At 49.1% G+C, this 26,350-nt stretch overlaps 1 protein-coding gene across 1 annotated transcript in view; it reads right to left on the reverse strand.

Moving 5' to 3' along the window:
• Nucleotides 1-34: 34 nt before the first annotated feature.
• Nucleotides 35-26,350, reverse strand: part of SCARA3 (scavenger receptor class A member 3) — a 47,392-nt gene continuing 21,076 nt past the window's right edge. Inside the window, exons 2-6 of the mRNA XM_044391170.3 lie at nt 24,373-24,471; nt 23,051-23,170; nt 18,696-18,794; nt 16,530-17,573; nt 35-3,093 (exon numbers count right to left, since the gene is read on the reverse strand). Of these exons, the coding sequence (XP_044247105.1) occupies nt 2,642-3,093; nt 16,530-17,573; nt 18,696-18,794; nt 23,051-23,170; nt 24,373-24,471 (1,814 nt within the window). The 3' untranslated portion in view covers nt 35-2,641. The remainder of the gene's footprint in view (nt 3,094-16,529; nt 17,574-18,695; nt 18,795-23,050; nt 23,171-24,372; nt 24,472-26,350) is intronic.

Here is a 26,350-nt window from a genome sequence, read left to right on the forward strand (position 1 = left end):
CAGTACAAGATATTTTGAGAGAGAGAAAAAGAGACCACATTCATAGAACTTTTATTATAGTATATTGTTATAATTGTTCTATTTATTATTGTTGTTGTTAACCTCTTAACTGTGCCTAATTTATAAATTAAACTTTATCATGGTATGTATATTTGGGGGGAAAAGCATACTATATATATAGGGTTTAGTACTATCTGTGGTTTTGGGCATCCGCTGGGGGTCTTGGAACACATCCTTCACAGATAACGGGGGACCACTGTATAGTCTATTGATTTTGTTTCTCTGGAGATAACACAAAAATACAAAAATACAAAATACAAACGAGGCCATGTTTTCCTAGCAAATGAGCGCACTATGCTACCCTCTGTAGACTGAATATTTGTGTCTCCCCAAAATGTGTATGTTGAAACCCTAACCCCCAGTGCGATGATATTAGGAGGTGGAGCTTTTGGAAGGTGTTTAGGTCTTGAGGGTGGAGCCCTCCTGAATGGGATTTTATAAAAGTGACCCCAGAGAGCCCCCCCCTCCTGCCAGGTGAGGGCACAGTGAGAATATAGCCATCTGCGAGCCAGGAAGCCCGGCCTCACCACACCCTAAATCTGTCAGCACCTTGATCGTGGATCTTTGGCTTCCAGAATGATGAGAAATAAATGTCTGTTGTTTATAAGTCGGCAGTCTGTGGTATTCTGTGATGGCAGCCCACATGGACTAAGACCCTTGCTTTACAAGCCAGCCTCTGAGGGCAGAGCTCTCTCACACACCCCGGCCTCCTAGGGCAGGTGTGGCTGATTTATGGGGGACCCGGCTGTCCTGTTTCCTGTGGATCCTGGAGAGCCAGGCTTTTGGGGGAAGATCTAGCCTGGTCTCTTCCTCCTTTTCTCTTTCAACTGCCGGTCTTAGAGGCAGAAGAGGGAAACCTCAGGAAGGTATCACTCAGATGCCCAGGACCCATTTTAGCCTGCTGCAAGAATAAGACAGCTCGCCTTGTTTCTCACTGGGCTCCTGCTCTTTGTGGGTAATTCCTTCATATGCTCTTGGTCCCTGGCCCCAATAGGACCACTGTGAATTCCTGGCAGAGCTCAGTGTTTCCAGATGGAGGGGCAGGGTGAGAGACCCAAACTCCACAGTGAATATCTAGGGGACCCCTTGTCCACTGGTTCCCCTCCAGGGCAGGTGAGGCAGAGCCCCTGAAGGCATTATGCCCCTGCTTGGGCCGAAAGGACCAGAAGACACCTCCCTCCTGGAAAGAGTTGTTTACTGAGTCAGTAATACTATGTCACATGATAGCATATGTAGACGGGATTACATGGCAGTGGGGGCGGGCGGGAGTGCAAACCAGTTGCACTTCTATTAGGAGAAGGGAGGTGGCATTAAGGCTTTCAGAAGGAGGAAAGGGGCTGGTGTCTGAGTTGGGGCCAGGGAGGAGACAGCTCCATGCCCCCGGCCCAGGAGTGGTCGGAATCTGTTGAACACAAAGGAGGGCAGCTTTGCAATGGGTCTAGCCAGTGGGCGCCTTCTCCTTGCTGGGGGAGCTTCCCAGGGCTCCTTTCTGCCCGTGTGCGCAGGAAGCTGGAGGTGGTGAGGGGTGACGTCAAAGTGAGCCTCCTGTGGACATTCAGGCCCTTCTCTCCTCATGTCCAGTCTTGCTGGCCATGCAGAGAGGCCTCGGGCCATTCTGAGTCATGGCAGGGTGAGGTCAGCAGGCTGCTGTGGACAGGAGAGCTGGGTGCAGGAGGAGAGAGCTGCTGTTACCAGGCGTGGCCCTCCGTCAGCCACCACAGAGGGGCCCGTCCCAGGAGTGGAGCAGACTGGCCTGGCACAGAGCAAGGGAGCCAGCTCCACAGACAGCCCCGTGACCACGCCTCTTCACACTGGCTTCTGCCCCTCCTTCCTCCAGCTTCCCAGCTGCTGGGCACCACTCTGGGAGAATGTTCCAGGGCCTAGATAGCCTTCCCACACAGATGAGACTCCTGCTTGGATTTCTGCTGGGATGTTTCTGGGAGAAGGAAGCAAGGATGATGCGAGGAATTTTCTGGAGACATGAAAAAGTTGCTGAACTCATGGGAGCACGGTGCCCAGAGCCCGAGGACAGTGGCACAGGTGGAGTCCCTCTGGCCTGAGTGAGGCAGGGGCCGCTCCCGGGACTCTGTTCCCATGGTTAGGAGAGTGTTTTGGTCGCCAAATCCACCTTGTCCCTAGAGCTTGAACGACATTCCCTGCAAAAGTTTTCCTGGGTCTTCTCAGTCGAACTGCTGGCTAGGTTGGTTCTGAAGATGCTGGAGAGCTGAGTTGGTCAGCAATTCAGAAATGGATTTAAGACCTTCCTCCCAAGGTAGCCACCTCCCTGGCAGGCTCAGTCACAGGAGAGGGGGCGTCTCCTCCTGCCCTCTCCTCCTGCCCAGCCAGGGAAACCCGGTTGGCTCCCTGGCCAGCAGAGAAGTGTGTGTGCGTGTGCGTGTGCGTGTGTGTGAGAGGGGCTACTTTCTATGGTATAGTCAGTACTGTGCAGGGGCAGGCCGGGGGGAAAGCCCCTTTGGGATCAAAGGACCACAACCGTCTGTAGGTGTGGCTTTCTGGGGGGCTTGTTCTGCCCCAAGGCCCTTCCCGCTGTTCTGTGTAGCAGTGTCTGGGACTGGGGCCCTTAGTAGCGGCTCTGGCTTCCTGGTGGGCCTGGAGGCCCTGGGAGTCCAGGGGGTCCCTGGATCCCTGGTTCACCCTTAAGCCCCATGGGCCCCCGCTGGCCCGGTGATCCCGTCTTCCCAGCAATCCCTGGTTTTCCCTGAGGCCCTGAGGGCCCTGGAGACCCTGGGGGACCCTCTGGCCCTGGGGGCCCCACGTCCCCCTTGGGGCCTGGCTGTCCTCTTGGGCCTCCACTTCCAAAGCTGCCCTTTGAGCCTTTGAGGCCTGGGAAACCTCGAAGGCCAACCGGCCCCCTTTCTCCCATAGGTCCTTTGTCTCCAGGCTGCCCCTGAGGCCCCTGGGGTCCCGGGGGACCCAAGCTGCCAGGGTCTCCTTTTGGTCCTCTGCTGCCAACGGGCCCTTTCGTGCCCATGTCTCCTTTGAGTCCTCTTGGTCCTGGAGGGCCGGGGGCACCTAGGGTCAGAGAAAAGAGGGGAGAAGTCAGTGCACAAGGAGCAGGTCTCCTGAGGCTTTCCCACGAACTAGGCACGGTGCCCAGGCCACAGTGATGAGCCCGAGGGTCAGCCAGACACCAAGGCCAGGTCTGCCGGCTGCAGGCTCTGGGAGCTCGGGCTGATTCTGCGACCCCTCTAAATCAGCTGGACCACCTGCGCGGTGGGGATGAGAAGACTCCCCTGCACGCTGGCAGGGGTTCTGAGACAAGGCCTGTAAATGCCAGGCAGGTGCACAATGAGTCATTGTTCCGACTTCAGGGCTCAGTATGGGAACTGAGAGAGCTGGACAGCTCTGGGAAACGGCCAAGACTGTCCAGGACTCTCTGTCCGGGTCTGGAGGCCAGCCTGGCCTTCTACTCCTTCTCGTGGTCTTTGGTAGAACCCCCACCGCCCCACAGACATCTCAACCCCAGGCTCTGAAAGCATCTGGGACCAGACAGGGATGGAGTCAGGTGACATGGGGCAGAAAACCAAAAAAGTGAGGCATGAGAAGCAGACCCCTCCCAGGATGAGTACACGGGCACAATAGCCCAGAGAAAGGGCAGCTCCTCTAGAAGGCCCACCCTGACTACACCAGCCTATTCTCTGAACTCCTGAGGCTATTACTTGCTGAATCTTTCAGGTGATGTGTAGAAAAAGAAGTCACAGTACAGTGAAAGCAAACCCTCGGTGCCTATCTGGTGGGCCCCGCTAGACTGTGGAACCCCAGGAAGAGAGTGAAGGCCACAGCTCCCATCCCCCACCCTGGGCATGGAGCCTGGGTCGTGGCAGGGAGAGTCCCCCCACAACTGTGGCCCCCCTGTCTCCCCCCCCACCAGGCTCTAGCCTGGTGCCTGGGGGAGATGCCGAGGTGTAGATGTAGTCTGTCCTTAAAGAGCCCAGGTTAGCTCCCAAGCCAGGGGTCAGATGACCTTAATATCCTTGTGACTCTGTAGGCCTGAGAGTCACCACCTCCCAGAGCGGTACCAGCCCTGAGGACACAAAGCACAGTGTGGCTATCACTCTGCCCAAGGCATCTCTCAATACCCTGAGCGCAGAGAAAGAGGACCCTCCGGCCTCGTGAGGATCGTGCAGGAAAGGCCCAGCAAAGACCTGGCTTTCTTTACTGGTCTCTGCAAAGGACACTGGGTAGGAGTGGTGGGAGCAGTGGGCCCCAGGGCTGGCCTGGGGGATGAATTCTCATGCCCGGACTCAGCTCTCCCTGAGAATTCGGCTGCTACATCATTCCTCTTGCAAAAGACTTCCAGCATTTTCGAGCGAGGTGGGAGCCAGTCCAATTCCTGCATTTCACAGAGGAGGCAACTAAAGCCCAGAGAGGTGAAGCAGTATCCTCAGGGGCCCCCGAGCGGAAACCAGAACCCAGGTGGGCCTCTCGGGGACAAGGGATCCTGCAGCTGGGAACTGGGAGCCCTGCCAGTGGCCGTGACCCAGGTCTGTTGCGCCAGGGCCTCCTCTCCAGCTAATGAAGACGCCAGGGCTGTGAGTCCCAGCTGATGCTACCTGCTGCCCACCCTCACTCCCCCCTCCACGCCCCCCACCCCTGCTGCTCCCTGCGTGTCTGCCTCCCAGAGTGTTTCTGTGGAACAGAGTGTCAGTGACACCATCCTCTTCTAAGATCTAAACTGGGATCTAAACTGGAAACTGGAGCCCAGACAGAGTCAGCCCCACGAGGGCCAATAAAAACCTTCCAGCCATTCCCTGCCCCCGCCTGCCCATGCCCACTTCCCCCCACCCAGGGGGATGTGGCCCTGTGTGGGCTCGGCTCACGTGGCCTGCCAGCTGCAAGGGCGGGGATTCCATCATCGGGCTGGCGGGGGCATGGGTGGGGCTGGCTGGCTCTGGAGGGGACCTGGCCAGGGAGCAACCAGGAGACAGGACCTGCTCTTTGGTCTGCAGTGGGCCTCCCCCAGCCCCTCACCCCACCCTGCAACCTGGTACAGGGAGGGGCCCATGTGGGGACGGCCCCCTGCAGCCTGGCAGGACATACTTGGAGCTGGCAAAGTCACAGCCCCGTCGGTCTTCTACCCAGCTCTGGCCTTGGCACCTGAGCGAGCTGAGGTTGGAAAAGCAGAGCCATTAGAAGTGGAGAGGGCCCTGGAGGTGGGGGGGGGCAGTGGATGGGAGTCAGAGGGCCCTGGAGAGACGCTGGGCAAGCTCTTGCCCACTCTGGAGCTCAGGTCTCATCTCTAAAATTGAGAGTCGCCCTTGACAGTTCCGAAGGGCCCCTGTCACTGCCACTACCCCTCCTCCTGCCTCTGTCCCTGCTCCCTGGCCTGCTTTTTTGGGCTCAGCCTCTGCCTCCTCCAGGGACACAGCTCCCTGGTTCTTCACCCTCTCTCCTTACAACCGCTGCTGTGCGTTCCACTCTTGTTCCTGGATGGGTAGGTCCACAGTCCCCATTTCTAGCCCCGACTCAGGAAAAGCATGAGAAGTCTCCTGTGGATGAGGTTGCCCTGCTCTGAGCAGCCTCAGGTCCAACAGGGGCCCCTTCAATCTCCCCAGGACCCCATCCTTCCCTCGACACTATCTTCATCAGGTGTCCACTCCGCTCTTGCCGAGGACGTCTAAGGGCCTCTATGCCAGTAGTGAGGGAGACAAGGCAAAGGGTAAAGGCCCTCTCTTCTGCCCCCCCTCCCACCAGCTCTCGCAGCCTCTTCTTCCTGGGGAAGCTCCTGGCGGCTTCCCTGGCTGGGGAAGGCTAGCTGCCCACGTGCCGGGGGTAGAAGGTGTGTGCTCACCTTAGTGCCCCAGGGGGAGACAGCCCCCAGCAAGCGTGGAAGGAGGACTTCAGGGAAAAGAGCCACCTCCCTCTTCATACCGCTAGTCGTGGCTGTCCCCACTGACCCCATCTCTGAGAACACAGAAGGGTGTCCTAGACAGTCACCTTGCAGACATCAGGTGGGGTGGCCTCGTTTGGGGCCACTTACCAGGCCTCCCTTGCTGCCCACGTCAGGGGCCAGAGGACGGAGCCTGCCCTGTGTCGGTGTGCCTGCGACTCCCAGCCCCTGGCTCTCTCTCTAACTTCTCTGTGACCTGCCTTCTCTTGCAGAAGGGAAAGACAATGAGAGCAGCGAACATGTGTCTCCCGAGTCTCCTGTGTCAGCACTGCACACCGAGATTGTTGTCCCAGTCTGCAGAGGAGGAACGGGGTGCAGAGGCTGGCGGCTCGCCCAACGTCATCAATAGGAAGGGGTAGAGACAGGATTCAAAGCCAGGCCTGAAGCTTGGAAACCCATGCTCCTTCCCCCAACCCTGCCACCTCTGGTCCTCATCACACCGTGGCTGGGGCTCCTGGCCCTTTCCTCACTCCCCCCCAGCCCCTCCTGGCCTCCCCCTGCCAGGCCTCTGGCCTGGTGCTGCCCAGAGGAGGGGGAGGGTACACACGGAGCGGGGAAGGGAAACCTGAAGGTAAGCAGAGCGTCTGCCAGTCCCTCCTGGGCCAACCATGAATCATGCAGTCAGAGGGGAGGGCCGGCGGGACCTGGGTCTAGCCTGGGAGGAAGTAAACAACCATAGTTTAGTGGTTAGCTTAGGAGCCAGGAATGTGGGCAGAGGCTGACCGAGGCACTTTGCAGGACAGGGTGCCCCCGACGCAGCTTATAATCAGATCTTGGTATCAGCGGGGCTAAAGGCAAAGGAGGGGAGGGCTGGATCCCGCTCTGGGCAGCGGGGGGACATTTGAAGCAAAGGAGGAAACGGAGCGGCATGGGTTGAGGTGCAGAGTTGGGGGAGAGGCACGGAGTGCCACGGAGTTCTGGGGAGGCCCGTAATTACTCAGGAAGCCAGAGACTATAATTAGGCCATCCCGGCCCATTAGGGTAGAGCCACAACTGACAGCATGTCTGGGACAAGTAGGGGGTCTGCTTCTGGTCTGCACTGGGAACCCGGAGGAAGAGGTGGGGAGTGTGTGTGTGTGAGCAGAAGCCCTGAGTCTGTCAGCACCCAACGCAGCCCACCCATGGGTGGGGTAGTGCGTGGGCAGGAGGGGCCCACAGTCCATCTCATGGTCCAAAGCAGCAGGCCAGCTTACAAGGACAGAAAGACATCGAAACAGAAGGGGTGTCTCTCGTAAGACTGGTGCCGTGGGAGGCATGCTGGCCTGGCCTTTGGGGGACCTGGGTTCGGGTCCCAGCTCTGGTATTAACAAATTGGGTGGCTGGGAAAGTCTCTGTCCCTCTTTGCACCTCAGGCTTCCCTCTATTCAGTGAATATGTTGGCCTGAGTCAGGGACTGTCGATACTGATTGTTGTTACCGGAGGAACACGGGAAAAATGACAATGGACTTCTACTTCTGTGACACACTAGATGGCAGCAGACCAAACTTCCCATGGAGAACAATCCGAATCATCAGGTCAAGTAGCAAGACACCCTTCTGATGGCTTTGGAGAGAAACCAAAGGCCAAAATCACAGGGAGAAGGGAGACCCCTTAAGGCCTGGCCTTCTTAGCCACGTTTCTTCTCAAGGCATTTGTCGATTAGTGGTTCGTGTGGGCAGAGAAGCTGAGAAGCCAGACAGAAGGCTGCGGCTGTCAGGCTGAGAAGCTGAGCAGGGCTTTCAGCAGCTTCACTGGGGCTGGCGTTCAGGGCTGCCAAGATCCGGGAGGAAAGGAGACTGTGTGTGCATTTGCTGCCAGGACCACAGGGCACAAAAGTCGAACAGAACGTTCAGCTTCATCCAGTGGTGCTGGGGAGACAATAGTTGGAGTGCAGGACCGACAAGGTGGTGGGGCCCTCGTAAACAGTCCTCCAGGACCACGCACTGTACGTACGAGTGTGCCAGAAATAGGCCAAGTGTCAGAGCACCTGGGTGGCTCAGGCAGTTAGGTGTCTGACTCTTGATTTCAGCTCAGGTCATGATGTCAGGGTGCTGAGATTGAGCCCCGCATGGGGCTCTGCACTGGGCGTGGAGCCTGCTTAAGATTCTATCTCTCCCTCTGGCCCTCCCCACTCGAGCACACGCTCTCTCTCTCTTAAAAAAAAAAAAGAAAGAAAGAAAAGAAAAAAGAAAGAAATAGGCCAAGTGTCACCTTCCTTGCCCACCCTCAGCTTCCAGCTTTGTTTATGCTTTCATTATGCATTCACTGAGCAAATGTTTCCTGAGTGCCTTCCAAGGGCAGGCACTCTGTTGGGTACTTGGTGAGTGAGACAAGGAGCCCATCATAAAGCAAATCAGGTTCAAAATCATCTCTGAAATTAGGACACCCTTTTATAGTTTACAAAAACTTGTTCCTACTCCTTGTTGACAATGATACTCAAGGCTACCCCATAGGCTATAAGCAAGGTAGGTATTAATACTCCTATTTGCGGATGAGGGAAACTGAATTGAAAGTAGCCAAGAGCCTTGTCCAAGGTCACTCAGCTTATAAGCAATGATGGTTTCCTGTCTCCAATCCCAAGCAACAGTCCTAGCACAGACACTGTCTATCACAGACACAGAAATCATCCTAGAGTAGGAAGACAGAACTACCCTATGAGAGGCACAAAGATTACAGAAGTATCACAGGCTTTCTGTTGAGCAAACATAGCTAGAAGAGGTCTCAAGGATCAGTTGGTCTTATCCTTTCACTTATAGATAAAGAATATAAACAAAAAACAGAGGCTTAGGAAGATTAAGTGATTTTGTTTACAGACTCAGAGCAAATTAAAAGTCAGACTCCTCTCCCATGTCGTTTAAGAGTCCAGCCCTTCGGTCAGCACACAGCTGTCCCACCCCCGGTATTCTAGAGAGCAGCTCCGCTCCAGCCAAGAGGAGACCTCACTGCCAGCTCCAACATGAGAGGCTGGCAACCCTTGTCTGTGCGAGAAAGAATGAGAAACAAGTTCCTATAGGAAGGCGTATACATTTTGTACCTGAAATTTTCTCTCCAATGAGAAAGCTTTTATCTGTGCTGCTTTAATAACCAAGGGGAATGTAGACAGATGTGCGGAGGTTGAACCAAGGGTTGGATGTGGCTGAAACAAATGTCCCACCTTACTCGCCAGCTAAGATGAGGTCCTTTGATGAGAATTCTTCTATTACTAGCGCAAAAGCAGATATAAATTCCCATGACTCTTGTTGGGTTATACTTAGAATGAGGTTCCCCTCCAACACTTTGAGTATCATCTCTCCCTTCTCACTCTCTGCCCCGCACCCTACACCTAGGCAGGACTTGAGTGGAAAGTCCTTTTTGGTATCTGCAAGCTCATGCTCTCGGTGTCCCGTCTTCAGGCTGGACACTGGATGTGTGCATCTCAAAGCCATGACGAGGGGTCAGTATTTAAAATCAAGTGTGACAACTAATGAATCATCGAGCCTTACATCGGAAACCGAGGATGTACTGTATGGTGACTAACATAATATAATAAAAAATCATTAAAAAAAATAAAATCAAGTGTGACCTCGAGTTCATGCCTTAACCTTGCCCAGTCTCAGGTCATCTTTCTGTAAAATAAAGACACCAACTCCCCAGTGTCATCTTGTCTACTCTACAAAGGTGGTTGTGAGGCTGAAATGAAACAAAGCGTGTGAATGGGCTTTGCTATTGGGAAAGATTTATATTTCATTTGTTCTTGGGCTCAATGCAACGAAAACACAAAATTACCAGAGCGTGAACCATAAGAACGACCTAACAATGTCTTTGCTGGAAAAATGCATCCTAGAGGTTGTATCCTAGAGATACTTATTTTAGGTGAAATACTGCAGGCAGGTTTCAGTTACCCAAGAAACACTCAGTACCTAGCTTTGTTGTAAAAATATGACCACAGGCCAACAGGACCTACCCCCACCCAACACCACCAATTTAGATTAAATTAAAAAATGAACCCTAGTGGCCGTAGAAATGCTCACTGATATAAGATAAAGGCAATACAGGTTTGAGACTAAATAGTTAAAGCAAAATGAGAATCAGAAAGGTTGGTTCCAAATCTGCGGAGAGAGCAGAGCGTCTGGGATCGTGGAGACCTCCCTCCTTCCTCCTTGGAGCTCCCTAGGTTATCAGGCCCAGATGTTGGCCCCCCCAAATGTAAACCATAAATTCTGGAACTGCCAGATCTCAGTGGCTAACTAATTCTATTCTTTAGAGCCAAGACTGGTTATATTTTCAGGTTGAACATTCTTCCCACTAAGACACACTCTTCCTCAGGAAGGGTCCGGGGAACCTAGGTATAGCCATCCAGGTTCCTAGTATAAATTAATCCCAATTAGGAGTCTTTTGGACTCTTTTCCAAGAGAACAACTGTTGGGTATACTGCTGTGAAGGAGTAGAATGTTAGGGATTGAATTGTGTCTTCTCAAAATTCATATTCTGAAGTCCTAACCCCCAGTACCTTGGAATATGACCTTCCTTGGAGACAGAGTGCTCACAGAATCAATTTTAAATGTGGCCACTAGGTAACCCTGAATCCAATATGACTGGTGTCTTTATGAAAAGGGGAAACTGAATACAGAGACAGACATGCACAGAGAGAAAATGAAGAGACCCAGGGAGAAGCCAGCCACCTACAAGCCAAGGTCTGGAACAGAGCCTCACAGCCCTCAGGAGGAACCAACCCTGTGTACACCTTGATCTCAGACTCCTGGCCTCCAGAGCCGTGAGACGATACATTTCTGTTCTTGAAGCCTGCTAGTCTGTGGCACTTTGCAACAGCAGCCTGAGCGGGCTCATACAATGCTTACTCCACAATGAAGTTCTCATAAGCAGAAGCCGTAGAGCACTTCAAGTGAATCGAAGGAGTGGGCCAGGGAACCGCCCTTCAATATGGAATCTAGGGGTAAGCTGGGGATGGAGGCACCCTGAGGGGAAGAGGAGGTCAGCCGCTTGCTGGGGAAACTGATGGCGAGAGACAGGAGTGGACCACAGCAATGACGTTGATCAGCCTGCACGGTCACCGAGGAGCATGCTGCATTTGCTTGGGTGCTTTTAGAGGAACGGGGTTTTAGGTGACTTTGGAGAAGGCCATTCGAGGCAGCTTGCAACTTTGGATCTGAACTGCCTTGAATTTGAATCCTGTGTCCACTCCTTGATAGCTATGTGAGCTTGGCTAGACCTCCTGTGGTACTCAGTTCTTGGTAAAGGCTTCTTGGGTTCAGTTTCAGGGATCCCGGGAATAAAAGGAGATAATGTGTATGCCATCCACTTTCCCCAGGATCTTGGTATGTATCTCTCCCTCCACCTGGAAGTCTTCTGCTCATCCATGCTGACCCTGCTATACCTGACTTATTCCTCCTTTTTCTCAGGTCTGATGGTTAATTTCATGTGTCAACTTGACTGAGCCATGGGGTTCCCAGATATTTGGCCAAATGTTATTCCAGGTATGCCTGTGAGATTAATATTTGAATCAGTAGACTGAGTAAATCCCCAATGTGGGTTGGCCTCGTTCAATCAGTTGAAGGCCTTAGTAGAAAGAAAGGCTAAGAAGGAACTCCTCCTGCCTGACTGCTTCAAACAGGGACATCAGCTCTCTCCTGCCTTTGAGTTTGAACTGAAACATTGGCTCTCCCTGGGTCTTGAGCCTGCCAGCCTTCAGACTGCAACTACCCTATCAGCTCTCCTGGGTCTCATATATATATACATATATCCCGTTGGTTGGTTCTGTTTCTCTGGAGAACCCTAATACAGATTTTGGTGCCAAGAGTGATTCTAAAGGGACAGAATTTTAAAGATGAGTTTTCCAAACTGATCTGGGGTTTCTGGAATTGACTCTCTAATCTAAGATTTAAAGATGCCAATGACTTTATTTCTAGTAGTACAGAGAGCCTAACAGTCCAAGGCACGATATGACAATAGAGGTATAAAAAGTATGGGGGACTCCTCATCAACCACTTAAGAGAGGCAAGGATCTGGGTGACCATGTGTATGATACTTTGAACATTTTTTGTCAAAATAACGAGTATAATGAGATTGGTTGCTCCTAATGTTACTGGACAAAGTGGGGAAAGAAAAGGTTGAGGGGGTTCAAATTCCCAGCTCAAGTGTCACATAAATGACATGCAAGCTTCTATGTCCGCCCTTATCTCCTGTAGCTACAGGGATGAAACTGTTGAAAAATCTAACATACAACCTCATCCTATGACTGGCCGAATTGCAATGCAGATTGAATTCCCAGCTTCCCAGGGTGTCTACTGTTAAAGTAAAGGCATTGACTGGGAAGGAATGGGATCCTGGGAAGGAATGGAGATATGTGGGAAGATCCTGATGGAACTGGGGACATGGGACCCCTAAATTATTATGAATCATCTTTGACAGTGGAAACAGTTTCCCTATCCCCAGGAAAAGTGACTTCTTGGGGTCTCTCTCTGTCTCTCTCAAATAAATTTAAAAAAAAATTCAAGGGCCTTCTACATCAGTGAAATTTTTAGTGGCCCAGTGATGTGACATGTTGAGATATCCCTTCTAAGGTGAAGAATAGGCACTAGGCACTAGTGCACACCTAGTGGGACTCTTTGGCACCAGGCACACCTAGTGGGACTCTTTGGATTTTGGAGGCAACATATACATCTTCCTCACGGGTGTGTTACTCCGGTCCATTTACTGAGTGAACTGAAAACGTGCTAGTTTTGAGTGAGGCCCAGGACAAGAGAAGGCTTGCACTAGGCACACCTAGTGGGACTCTTTGGATTTTGGAGGCAACATATACATCTTCCTCACTTGGGTGTGTTACTCCAGTCCATTTACTGAGTGCACTGAAAACGTGCTAGTTTTGAGTGAGGCCCAGGACAAGAGAAGGCTCTGCAACAGGTCGGGCTGCTGGGTAAGCTGCTTTGCTACTTGGGCCATATGATCCAGCAGACCCAATGGTGCTCAAAGTGGCAGTGGCAGATAGGGATGCTGAGTGGGGCCTTTGGCAGACCCTTATAAATGAACTGCACTATAGACCCTTAGGATTTTGGAGCAAAGCCATGCCATCCTCTGTGGATAACTACTCTCCTTTTGAGAAACATCTCTTGGGCTGTTATAGGGCTTGGGTAGAGACTAGATGCTAGCCATGGGCCACCAAGTTACCATGAGACCCGAGCTGCCCATCTTGCACTGGGTACTTTCTGACCCACCAAATTATAAAGCTGGGCATACAGAGCCACATTCCACCATCCAATGGAAGTGGTGTATATGTAATCAGGCTTGAGCAGGCCATGAACGCACAAATAAGTTACAGGATAAAATCGCCCAAATACCCATGGTCCCCACTCCTACTATACTACCTCTTCTCTCCCAGCCCACACCTATGGTGTTATGGGGCCTTCCCTATGACCAGCTGACAGAGGAAGAGAAGATTCTAGCCCAGTTCACCATTGGTTCTGCATGATACACAGACATCACTTGAAAGTGGACAGCGGCAACTTTACAGCCCCTCTTTGGGACTTCCCTGAAGGATAGTGGGACCGAACATCTTCCCAGTGGACAGAACTTCTGGCAGTGTACCTGGCTGTGTCATGCTTGCTTGGAAGAAGAAATGGCCAGATGCGTGATTATAACCTGCTTCATGGGCTGTGGCCAATGGTTTGGTTGGATAGTCAGGGACTTAGCAGAAATGCAATTGGAAAACTGGTCACAAGAAAATCTGGGGAAGAGGTATGTGAATAGTCCTCTCTGTAGGAGCAAAAAATGTGAAGACATTTGTGTCCTCTGTTAATGTTCTCCAAAGGGTGAGCTCCACAGAGGAGGATTCTAATAGTCAAGTGGATATAGCATGGCCTATTCTGTGGGATATCGGTCAGCCTTCTTCTCCAGTCACCCTTGTCATTGCCCAATGGGCTCATGAACAAAGTGGCCATGATGGCAAGGATGCATTTTGTGCATGGGGTCAGCAACATGGACTTCCAGTCACCAAGGCCAACCTGGCTATGGCTACTGCTGAGTGCCTAAACCGCCAACAGCAGAGACCACCAGCAAATCCACAGTCCACAGGGTGATCAGCCAACTAGCTACCTGGTGGCAGGTTAATCACATTGGACCACTTCCATCATGGAAGGGCCATGTTTTGTTCCTGCTGAAATAGAAACTTCCTCTGGTTATGCATTTGCCTTCTCTGCATGAAGTGCTTATGCCCCCAAAAAACCATATGGAATGCATTATCCACCATCATCGTATTCCATGGTATTCCAATGTAGCACTGCTTCTGATCAAGGAAATCACTTTACAGCACACGAAGTGCAACAATGGGCCCATGATCATGGAATTCACTGGTGCTACCATGGTCTCCACCATCTTGAAACAGCTGGTGTGACAGCAGATTGAAATGGCCTTTGAAGACTCACTTCCAGTGCTAACTCTGTGGCCATACCTTGTAGGGCTCTATAGGGTCTGAATCAGTGTCCAGGATACAATGGTGCTGTTTTTCTGATAGCCAGGATTCACTGGTCCTGGGATCAAGGGGTGGCGATGGGAAAGACACCACCCACTGTCACCCCTAGTGACCCACTAGCAAAATGTTTGCTTCTTATTCCCACAACCTTATGCTCTGCTGGCTTAGAGATCTTAGTTCCAAAGGAAGGAATGTTTCTGCCAGGAGATACAACAATGACTCCATTGAACTGGAAGTTAAGACTGCTGCGTAGTCACTTTGGGCTTCTCATGCCTCTGAATTAATAAGCAAAGAAGAAGTTACTGTGCTGACTGAGGTGACTGATCCTGACTACCAAGGAGAAACTAGACCACTACTCTGCAATGGAGGTAAGAGAGAGCATGTCCGGAATTCAGAAGATCCTGCAGGGTGTCTCTCGGTGCTACCATGCCCTGAAATAAATTCAGTGGAAAACTACAACAGCTCAATCCAAACTAGGAAGGGCCCTAGACTGAGAATGAAGGTTTGAATCACCCTACCAGGTAAAGAATAACAACCAACTGAGGTGCTTGCCGAGGGTAAAGAAAATACAGATGGGTAGTGGAAGGAGGAAGTTATAAATACCAGCTATGACCATGTACTCCTTGTCAAGAGTATTCCCTCCTTGGTGTGTTTTAAATATATAGATATATATATATACACTAGTTATTTTTGCTTTCTTCCCTCTTTTATCCCCTTACATAAAACCTAAACTATATTGACTTTATATCACAGTATTTAAATATTGTTAACTTTATGTCATAGTATTTAAATTATGAGATATCAAAGGGAAGAGTAAATATTTCTCAGGGACTTCACCTTCTCTTCTGGGGAAGGGGTTAGTGCAGTTTTGGTTGTACAGAGGACACTCACATCATGAGCATTAGGCAGAATTGTAACCTTGTTAGTATTTCCATTTGGGAATTAAGTATGATTTAAGGAGATGTATATTGGGTACCAAGTTGATTTGTGATGGTTAATTTTATGTGTCAACTTGACTGGACCGCAGAGTGGCCAGACATTTGGCCAAGCATTATTCTGAATGTGTCTGTAGGGGTGTTTATAGATGAGACTAACATTTAAATTGGTACTGAGGAGAGCAGATTGCTCTGCCCAATGTGGCGGGCCCCATCTAATCAGTTGAAGGCCTGGATAGACCAAAAGGCTGACCCTCCCATAAGTAAGAGAGAATTCTCCTGCCTGGTGGCCTTCAAGCTGGCCCATCATCTCTTCCTGTTCTACAGCAGCTTCTGGCCTTCCAACTCAAACTGGGACATCAGCTGAGCAGATTTTGGCCTTAGTCAGCCTCCCTAATTATATAAGCCAATTTTTAAAATAATCTCTTTCTCTCTCTTATTGTTTCTGTTTTTCTGGAGAACTCTGACTAATGCAGGGGTGAGTTGAGAGAACAGAGCATCACAGTGATGGGCATCCCAAGAAGCAGGTGGCTGAGCGCCCCAGTGATGAGGTGGGAAGGGAGAAAATGAGAAAACAGAGTTTCCAAGGTGAAGTCTGCCTATTTCTCTGTGTGGACCCTATCAAACAAGTCCACATATGAAAATTCAGTTTTGTATGGCAGGCAAAATTAGGAACCATAGCACCTTCACAAAAGAGGTTTGTAAGTACAGTAGTCCTCCCTTACCCATGATGGATATGTTCCAAGACCCCCCTACATAGCCTATTTTTTCCTATATATACTTACCTGTGATAAAATTTAATACATAAATTAGGCATTATGTGAATGTTGTCTTTCTCTCTCTCAAAATACCCTATGGTACTGCATTTACCCTTCTTGTAATGACCTGAGGTAATAAAATGCCTAAGTGATGAGATGAAGTAAGGTGAAGGACACAGGCGTTGTGACGTAGCATTACGCTACTATTGACCTTCTGAGGATACCTCATTAGGAGAAAATTGAAACCACAGATAAAAGAGGGACTACTGCATTTTTTAAAGCTTCCAGTTGCCCTAGGCATTTGCTACAGGATTGTATGAACTACAAGGACTTTTGCCTGAAACCAGGTACTTCTGTGTCGGGCAAGATCACCACAGCCCTCTGGGTGCTCGTAGCAGGTGTGGCCCAGGTCTGGCTCTTACCTCTCAGGATGGTGACGTTGCGAAGGATTTCTCCATGCTGCGTGTCCACAGCCTTCATCTCCTCTACGATCATGGAGAGGTTGCGGACGTTGAAGTCCAGCCGTGCACTGAGCAGGCTGAAGCGCTCCCGGAGCAGGTCCGTGGTGCCCAGCATGAGGGAGACGGACTTGTTCAGGTAGTAGAGCTCCTCGGCGTGGGTGTGGAAGCCCAGCGTGCAGGAGAGCCGCACGTCGTCCAGGTACTTGAGCATGCTGTGCACATGGTTGTCAGTGGCATTGATGTTGGTGAAGATGGTACCGATCTCGATCTCGTGCGAAGCCATGCGTCCTTCTAGCGTCTCGAACCTCTCCACCGTGCGGTTCTGGGCATAGCGGGTGTGGTACTGCAGATCGTGCATGTTCTCCTCGTGGTCGTCCAGGAAGGATGAGATGTTATCCAGCTGCAGCTGCAAGCCCATGACCTGCAGCACCAAGTCGTGCATGCTCTCGGCATTCTGACTGATGCGCTGCGAGGAGACCCCCAGGGTGGCCTGGATGTTCTTGACTGCTTCTCCGGTCTTGGCTGAGGTGGTGCGCAGGCTGCTGAAGAGCCGGGTGTAGTTTTGCCAGTCAGTGACAATCTTCTGGAGGGTCAAGGTCTCCTCGTCAGTCTTCCGCCGGATCCCGTGGATCCACTCTGAAGTCTGCCCCACAGTGAAGTTGATCTGGTGGATGGTAGCCTTGACGTCATAGCAGTCCTGGGTGAGGTCCTTCAGAGAAAGGTCCAGGCCAGCCGTGGTGGCCTGCCAGCCTCTCACCTGGGCGAGAAAGAGCCCCAGAGACTGGTTGACCTGGTGGATAGAGAAGGAACAACTGCCCATCTCCTGGGAGATCTGACTGCTGGTGGTGGAGAGCAGCTCATGGGTCTGAGAGGTCTGGTCCAGCTGCACTTCCTGGGCCAGAAGCATCTTCTGAATTCCCTCCAGCTCCTCCTGCAGTTTTCTGATCTCTTGCTCCAGCTGCCCAGCCTCATGGCAGAAAGAACAGTTGTTTGGGGTTTTCAGATCTTCAGGGGAAAGGGACAACATTTTGAGTTGCTGAAGGATCATGGGACAAAAGTTGTTTCTTTACATATTTCAGAGCGTAATGAATTGTCAAGTGGCTTCCCGATCCCTCTTCCTATCCTAAGCCTGCTATGAAATCCTTTTTGGAAAAACCTTACCATCTCTATGAAATATTATTTTACCAAATGTCTTTACTATGACCTGAAATGTAGAATTGGGGACATTTTTTCTATCTAGCCACCAAATTCTCGAGAATATATCTTCATAACTTTTCTAACATTGCCAAGAACCACCCATTTACACTTTATCTTAAAATTTCTCCAAATATTTTTATATTTGTTACCAATAAACTTATGGGGAAAAGATGGTGTGGGGAAGATTTCTCCCTGTGACAGATGAGAAATGAGGTGCAGAGAAGAAGCTTGCCATATATCACTCAGCTAGTACTTTCTCTTTCCATCAGGGCAGGCCACCTCTACCCCTTCTATTATGGCTCCTTCTGTCTCAGTCTCAGAATGAGAAGGTCCCTGGTTGAAGCAGGAGATAGCATCATGGACTGGTAGGGTAGGGTAGGGTAGGGTAGGGTAGACTTATCAAGAGGTTTTGGAAGATCTTAAAAATAATTTCTGGGTGGTTGGGTGGCTCAGTTGGTTAAGCTTCTGAATCTTGATTTTGGCTTGGGTTATGATCTCAGGGTCCTGGGATCGAGCCCTGCGTTGGGCAGGGAGTCTGCTTGTCTCTCTCTCTGTCTCTGCCCCTCCCTCTGCTTGCACCTGCACTTTCTTTCTCTCTCAAATAATAGATAAATCTTTAAAAAATAATAATCATTTCAGATACATGAGAATGACTGAGGAATGCAGTGTCTACAGGTTCCTTTTCTATCTGCAGGCTCTGGCTAGATCTGTACCACACACAGAAACCCTGGCCCCAGACCTGGGTGAATCCCAGGACAGCAGCCCTCTCTGAATGGACAGGGAGGCAGGGAGCAATAGCTGTCTTTCCTGTGTGCCTAGAAGGTTGGTGAAGGCTGCCCTATTCTGGGCCTGGAGGAAACACTCACCATTCCCCCATTAATACTGGTCTTCCTTCTTAGTCATGAGCACATTTGGACACTGGACACTTACCCAGTCCCTGGAGATTTTCCTGCATAGACATAAGCTTCTTATCATAAATGGCCTGGGCCAGGGAGATGTCTTCTGAGAGAGAGTCCACTTTCCTGAAAACTGTATGGGAAACACAAATGAGAAACTGGGGCAGGGTCTTAGCTCAGAGAAACAGCAGTCATTTGTTGAGAAGGTATTTTTATGAGCCTTTCTGCAACCAAAACCATTCACCCTTCTATGGAGCTTTTCAGTGGGGGGAAGGAAGATGCTTCTCATGGCCAGAGTTTGTCACGCATTCCTTAAAAATAGAGATTTACATCTATCTATAGATCTAGATAGATCCATACCTCTTTATATATCTCCCTTAAGTGTTTATATGCTTGTGTGTATATATGTATATGAATGTGTGTGTGTGCGTGTGTGTGTATCTATACAGCCCCCTCCACGTTTTAAAACTAGGACCTGACCACAGGATAGAATAGAATAGGGAAAATATAGAAAAAAAATACAAAAAGAACATAAAAAATATTTTTAATCCTACCACTGAGAGATAATAGCCATCAATATCTTATGTATCTCTTGGACTCTTATCTCCAAAACCATTCTGTAGCTACATAGATATATGTATACTCTTTTAGAAAACAACAGTAACCTGGAATGTTTGGAATATCTCATCTATTTTCTTTCATTTTGCTTCACTGGAATCATATCATGGACATTTTTCTATTGAGGTTTAAATCACTTTAAGATCATTACCTTTTTTTCCCATTACTTTTAATGTCTGTATCATATGCTATATAAATGACTCAGCAATTATATAAAAATCCTCTGTGGTTGGGGGACACTTCTGAGCCTACAAATAAGACTTGATACGTAAGTATGAATAACACTTGTTCCTAGAAATAATCCTTATATTCGATGGTTGTGTGTATATGGTTATTCTCTTAGGATAAATTGCTTGAAATAGAATTAATGGGTCAAAGTGTATTAATATTTTTGAAGTTGGACACATGGTTCCAAAGTGACCCCTAGGAAAAGTTTTACCAGCTTTTACCAGCTTCTCAGGGGTCAGTGCTGACCAGAGGTTACAGCTCATCTGGGCAGTAGCAGGATCCCTGGCTTTCTCTAGCAAATGCCGGCTGGGTGGGGAAGTGAGAGGAGAGGACAGGGTAGACAAGATGTTTCCCACAGAGCCTAGGAAGGTAAGTGCGGGGGATGGAAATAGTCCTAACAAGAGAGTTAGGGAATGCAACTTCTGGTCCATGTTTGCCTCAAATTTGTTGGGTGTCATCAGGGAAGTCAGTTAATCTTTCTGCAGCTCAACTGAATCATCTGTAAAAGGAAAGTATGAAGCTAGATGACTTCTAATATTCTTCTCAGCTCCAAAATTCCATGATTCCATTTTTTTTTTTTTAATCTCTGGGCTTTAACTAACATTGTACATCTCAGAGCTGTTGAGACTTAATAGTAGCAGTGACATGTTGAGAGATCCTAGGAAGAGCTCTATGCCATTATATTACACTACAGTTTATAGTATTTATTATTCCATTTGAGCCTCCCCCAAATTATAATTGCTTATATAAATGGGGGAAACAGAGGTGTAGAAATAATGAATGACTTTGATTCCTATCCTAATGCTTTATAAAGTCTACCTCCAAGCCAATACCCAAGGGCTCATTCATGTAATTCACCCTGTTCATTTCTTTACTGTACATTTCATGATTTGTAATTACATATGAATTTGTTTACTGTTTTCCTTACTTTTTAGATCTTATTTTTTCTCATTTTTTCAAAATTATGTCTTGTAATGTATACTAAAAAAGTATACATATATAATTTATAAATAAATAGGTATATTTTACAGGTGTGAGATTATCATTTTTTTTCTTTCCTAATATTTAAGTATAAAAATTTTTAAACAGAGTAATCAAGGCTTGGACAGTGACTATCCTACTTGTACAGTAGGCAGTTGTGTATCTACTGTCTATATTCCATAATTAACATTTTACTGTATTTACTTTATTATACATCTCCATTTTATCTTTTTATCTATTCATCAACCCATCTAATTTTTTGATGCATTTTAAATCAAACCTTTTACTGATGGGGTGCACGGTCAAAAAAGTTCATAGATTATTGTTCTAGACCTAGGGTTGGCAAAGCAGGATCTGCACACTGAATGTAACCCAATGTCGCTTTGCTGGAACAAAGCCAACTCCATTCATTTACCTATTGTCCCCTGGCTGCTTTTGCTCTACAATGGCAGGGTGGTTTTGATAGAAACCATATGTGGCCTGTAAATCCTAAAATATTTATTACCTAGCCCTTTACAGAAAGTTTGCCAAACCTTGCTCTAGATTATAAGCTTCATAAAGACAAGACCTATGTTTTATTAAGCAGCATATGCCCAGTGCCTAATACAGTTCTTGGCTTGTAGTATGCATGCAACAGATACCTGATTAAATGAATAAGTGGATTTTCCAAGTCCCTATAAGGAAGACTGATTTTGCTCAACCCTCCGGACTTTATCCACAGTCTTGACCATAATACCTTGACTAGGACTGTCCACATATATATTCACAAATCTCTAGTCATTCATCTGACGAATATTATCGAACGCCTACTAACCAGGTCAGGATGGTGCCCGCTCTGCTCTAGGGACTTGGGATACCCAGGCTGGAGGCAAAAATAGAAAGGAAGCCTAAAGTTCTCCCTGGATTCCCTGAATGCACTCCTCCCCCCCAATTATTATGCTCTTCTGGTCACTCACTCTGGATCTTAGGGCAAATATTTCACCTTCCCAGATATGTGGAATGAGGTCAGCCTCCCATTTTGGGGCTTGTTGAGATGATTCTTGGATGTCATGTGCTTGACAGCGCCTGGAACCTAGTGAGCACCCATCACTGTCCACACCCTCTGGGCGGGTTGGTGCCTGTGTTCCTCTCTGGGCTCAAGCCTATGGCTGCTGGAGCTTTATTCATGGTCCTGCGGGTGCGGGGAGGTGGGGCCCTGGAAGGCCTGACCAGGAACAGACTCTGAAAGTTCCCTGATGTCGAGTTTGCTACCTCAGAATGGTGGACAGCAGCTTCCCCCCTCCTCTGGCAGGATTTGACCCACTCTCTGAGAAGCCAAGCCCCATGAAGTGATTGAGTAGAAAGAACTGGGGCTGAACAGGGTGAAGTGCTTGGAAAGTTCTTGAAATCAATGGTCCTCAAACCTGGCTGCACATTGTAATCCCCTAAGGAACTTCTACAGATTAGTAAAGCTGGGGTCCTACCCAGAGATTATGATCTCGCTCATCTGGAACAAGGAGCTCTGGCGTCTTTCCGAGGTTTTCTAGCCTCCAGACAAAATGGAGACCCGCTCTCTCTGATGGTGAAATGTGAGGGACTCATCGTGATGTTCCCTTCACCTGGCAAAAGTAGGTGCTTGGCTTCTCTTGAATTAGTTAACACCTTCAGGACTCCTGGGATGTGACTAGAGTGTCTATTCTAGTCATTAGCATGCTGGCCTCTCACCCTCTACCCAAGAAAGCCAGTTGCTGAATATCTCTAGCCAGGCCCGGGACCAGGTGCCTCCTTTTAGGGAGGCGCTCACCTGGCCTGAGGCACCCACGCCCCTCTCGTTCCTCACTTGTCTCACCCGAGTTCTGGCCTTGTCCCCAATATCTAGTCCACTGGAACAAACAAACTACTGGCTTCCCTTAGTAAAGACATCTGGATTTTAAAAATTTGAACCTGAGCGGCATGGGATTGCAGCAAGAAGCCATCAAATTTGTTTCCTTCAGTTTAGCACAATCTCTTAGCGTCCGAAAGGCAGAGGTTGCCCGAACCTGGCTGGGAGCCATCATCTGGTTGGCTACCATAGTCACACAAGCTGTGGTGTGTATGACCCCCACCACACTCCAGGTCCCCGGCCTTCACCTGCGGGACTCTGCTCTAACAAGCAAGGTCCAAGTGAGACGCAGGAATTCGCATTTAACAAATACTCGGGGTGATCTTGATGCAAGCAGGCATCCAACCTCACTTTGAGAAACACTCACAAAGACCATGGAAGAGACTTCAAAATTGCCTGATCCAGGGATCTCAGCCCTGGATGTACATTATCTGGGGTGGGGCCCACGCACCAATATTTTTTCAAAGCTCCCAGCTGATTCTAACATGGAGCTGAAACTGGGAATGGCTGGGCTGGTCCTGTCCTCTCATCTTACCAGTAGGAAAACAGAGGTCCTGTGAAGGGAAGCGCTTTGCTTAAAGCCACACAGCTACTTACTGACCGGAAATTGGCGGCTGGTTGCTGAAGTCTGAATCAAGTATGACAGTTCCCTAGGCAGAAAGATGCTGGACTATCCGAGGCTGCTGGGCACCTGCACTCACCCAGAGAGGCCAGCACGGCCACGGCCACCAGGAGCAGGGCCAGGAAGAGGTAAAGAATCCGCACCGATGTGTGCAAAGACAGGTTCTTCTGGCAGCGGCTGCAGCGGGGCCCCGGCCGGCCTGTTGGGGGGCAACGGAGACCAGTGGCTGAGGCTGCAGGTGAAGGGTCAGGTTCATGTCCCCGCTCTGACCTGTCTCATCACATCCCAATCCAGCCTCAGAAGGGGAGCTGTTCTCCATCCTCATCTCATGTCTGCCCATCTCACTGTGCTCTCTCTAGGTCCTCAAGCTTTTAGTGATAGAAGAGACCAGAGTCGGGGTCTTCAAAGAACACCCCCATCACTGCCATCATTCTCTCTTAGGGCAACATCAATGAGCCCAGGGTGTAGGGAAACACCTCTTCCTGATACATTGGCCTTATGATGGTCCACAACATGGGGCAGCAAGCCTTGTGTCATCATTGGGTGACCAACGTGTCCCAGTGTGCCTAGGATTTTCTGGGCTTTAGCATCAAAAAGTCTCCTGTTGTGGGAATTCCTCGGTATGGGGCTAACCAGTCATACACCCAGGGAAACCCCTCAGTCCCCAAACTTCTTGGGTGACAAGCAGTTCTCCTGGAAACAGAAAAAAATTCCAGTCCACCAGCTGGGTCCCTGGTTTGGAAGGAAAAGGGAGCCAGGTATTCCTGGCTACTCTCGCACGAGGCCAATGTTCAGTGGGAATGCAACTGTGAAATTGCTGTGACATTTCTAAGGCAGATTCGACCTCAGCTGCACATTATGAATACTGGGAACGTTTAAAACCCTGATGCCCCTTTCACACTCCAGAACAAAGCATCAGAATTTCTGAGGGCTGGTCATGGACTTCCTGGGGTGATTACAATATAGAGCACGGTTGAGAATAGCTGTGCGAATCTGTACCAAAACCCACCGAGAAACCCTCCTCTAAGTAACAGTTCCGGTGGCATTGGTTTCTGAGATTATCTGTGTGCCAAGCTGGGTCCTGAAGGCCAAAGGGATGAGCCACTTGGGAGGCATGGAATATGGTGAAGGGGACAGTTCTGGGCCAATTAGAGGGCAGGCCCTGGGAGAGATGGCAGAGGTCCCTGACTGGTCTCAGGAGGAGTCCTGGAGACGGATGTCTCTTGTGTCAAACTTTGACATCATCCATACTGCTTAACCCAGGCCCATGCAACTCTGCCCTTCCACCCTCCAGGGAGCAGTGGAGAAAGTACAGCCAGGATTTTGAAGCCATGTAGAGAGATAAGTCACCAGCCTGGGGTAGGCGCAAGGAGATCAGAGGGCAGCCTCCGGGGCCCTTACCCTCTTGTGTGCATGAGAAGGTCGGCATGTCCTCGTCGTCACCAGCCAGCTCCTCTTCTGTAACACATAACGCATCTCCGTCGCCAGTGGCCGACCTCACTGTGATGGACCCAGTGCTGTCAGACCCGGAGTTGGAACCTGGAGCCACACCCACCCTCTCCAGCGACCACAATCCCCACACCCCACACCCACTCCTGCCCTTGAATCCAAGTCCAGGTGATCTGGCAGTGAGCAGAGGAAAGGGGAAAGGAGATAAGAATCAAGCGACTGAGGAACTGAGATGTCCCAACACCTCTGGGTAAGGAGATTTTGTGATCTCACACAAGCCAGTAAAGATACACAGGCCAGCTCAACTGCCTATTCTCTCTGCACATTGCTCAAACCCTTGGGGTGGAATACGAAGGAATTAGAGCTGGTTGTTTGATCCAGCCCAGCAACCTTCCATTCTCCGGCACATGGTAACACAAGCAGAATTCCTTTGCTCCAAGGTCAAGGGTGAATCTGCAAGATGCTGCATCCAGCCCAAGTGGGGGGCTGCAGAGAAGAGGAAGTAGGAGTGAAGAGGATACGAGATAATCACAGACCTCTGCTTCACACACTGCCTCACCAGGACCTGACAGGGTGTGATAGGGACCATGGGGGAAGCAGGTCTCATGTGGGAAGGGTGATCTGATACTTAGTCCCTGGGATCATGTGTTCCCTAAATAAGAACTAGGCGATGGATTCCCTCATTCAGGAGAGTGCCCTTGCTTCCCCAGGCACCTCATACCTCCTCCTGCTTACAAGACCTGGTCCTTTGTAAATGATGAGAAAGATGCCCAAAATAGGAGGAGGTGAGCCAAATTTCCAAGTGGGTGTTTAAGAATTGAGCAAATAGTACTTTTGTCCTGGGAAGTGTGTGGGGCGGGGGGATGTGCAAGCTGATCTTGACAACTGAACTCCTGGGAGATGTCTGTTGAGGGGATTTTTTTTACAACTTTGCCTCAGAGCACCTGGGTGGCTCAGTCAGTTAAACATCTTCCTTTCGCTCAGGTCATGATCTTGGGGTCCTGGGATTGAGTCCCACATTGAGGTCCCTAATCAGTGGGGAGTCTGCTTCTCCCTCTCCCTCTGCCCCTTCCCCCGCTTGTGCTCTCTCTCTCTCAAATAAATAAATAAAATCTTAAAAAACCAAAAAAACCAATACCTCAAAATCCAGAGGCAATAAAAGAAAAAAACTGATGTATTTGACTACATGATAATAAAATGAAAATGCTTTTGCATGACCAAAAAAAGTCAATGACAAACTGGGAGAAAATATTGACAGTATATATTATAGATAAAGAGCTAATATACCAAGTTTATAAAGAGCTTTAAAAAAATCAGGCAATGGAATGAATTCAGTAGCCACAGGATACAAAATCAATGTATAGAAATCTATTGCATTTTTTTTTCTATCGGCTCCACACTGGTGTGGAGCCCCATGCAGAGCTTGAAATCATGACCCTGAGATTGAGACCTGAGCTGAGATTAAGAGCCACCCAGGAACCCCTGTTGCATTTCTATGCACTAATAATGAAGCAGCTGCAAAAGAAATTAAGGAATCAACCTCACTTACAATTGTGCCAAAACCAATAAGATACCTAGGAATGAACCTAACCAAAGAGATAAAAGACCTGTACTCTGAAAACCATAAAACACTGGTGAAAGAAATTGAAGATAACACAAAGAAATGGAAAGAACTTCCATGTTCATGGATCAGAAGAACAAATATTGTTAAAACATCTATACCACTCAAAGCAATCTACACATTTAATGCAATCCCTATCAAAATACCAACAGCATTTTTCACAGAACTGGAATTAACAATCCTAAAATTTGTATGGAACTATGAAAGACCCCGAATAGTCAAAGCAATCTTGAAAAGAAAAACAAAAACTAGGAGTATCACAAAGCTATAGTAATCAAAATAGTATGGCACTGGCACAAGAATAGACAC

This window comes from Ursus arctos, unplaced genomic scaffold (assembly GCF_023065955.2).
Source record: "Ursus arctos isolate Adak ecotype North America unplaced genomic scaffold, UrsArc2.0 scaffold_11, whole genome shotgun sequence".
NCBI lineage: Eukaryota > Metazoa > Chordata > Mammalia > Carnivora > Ursidae > Ursus > Ursus arctos.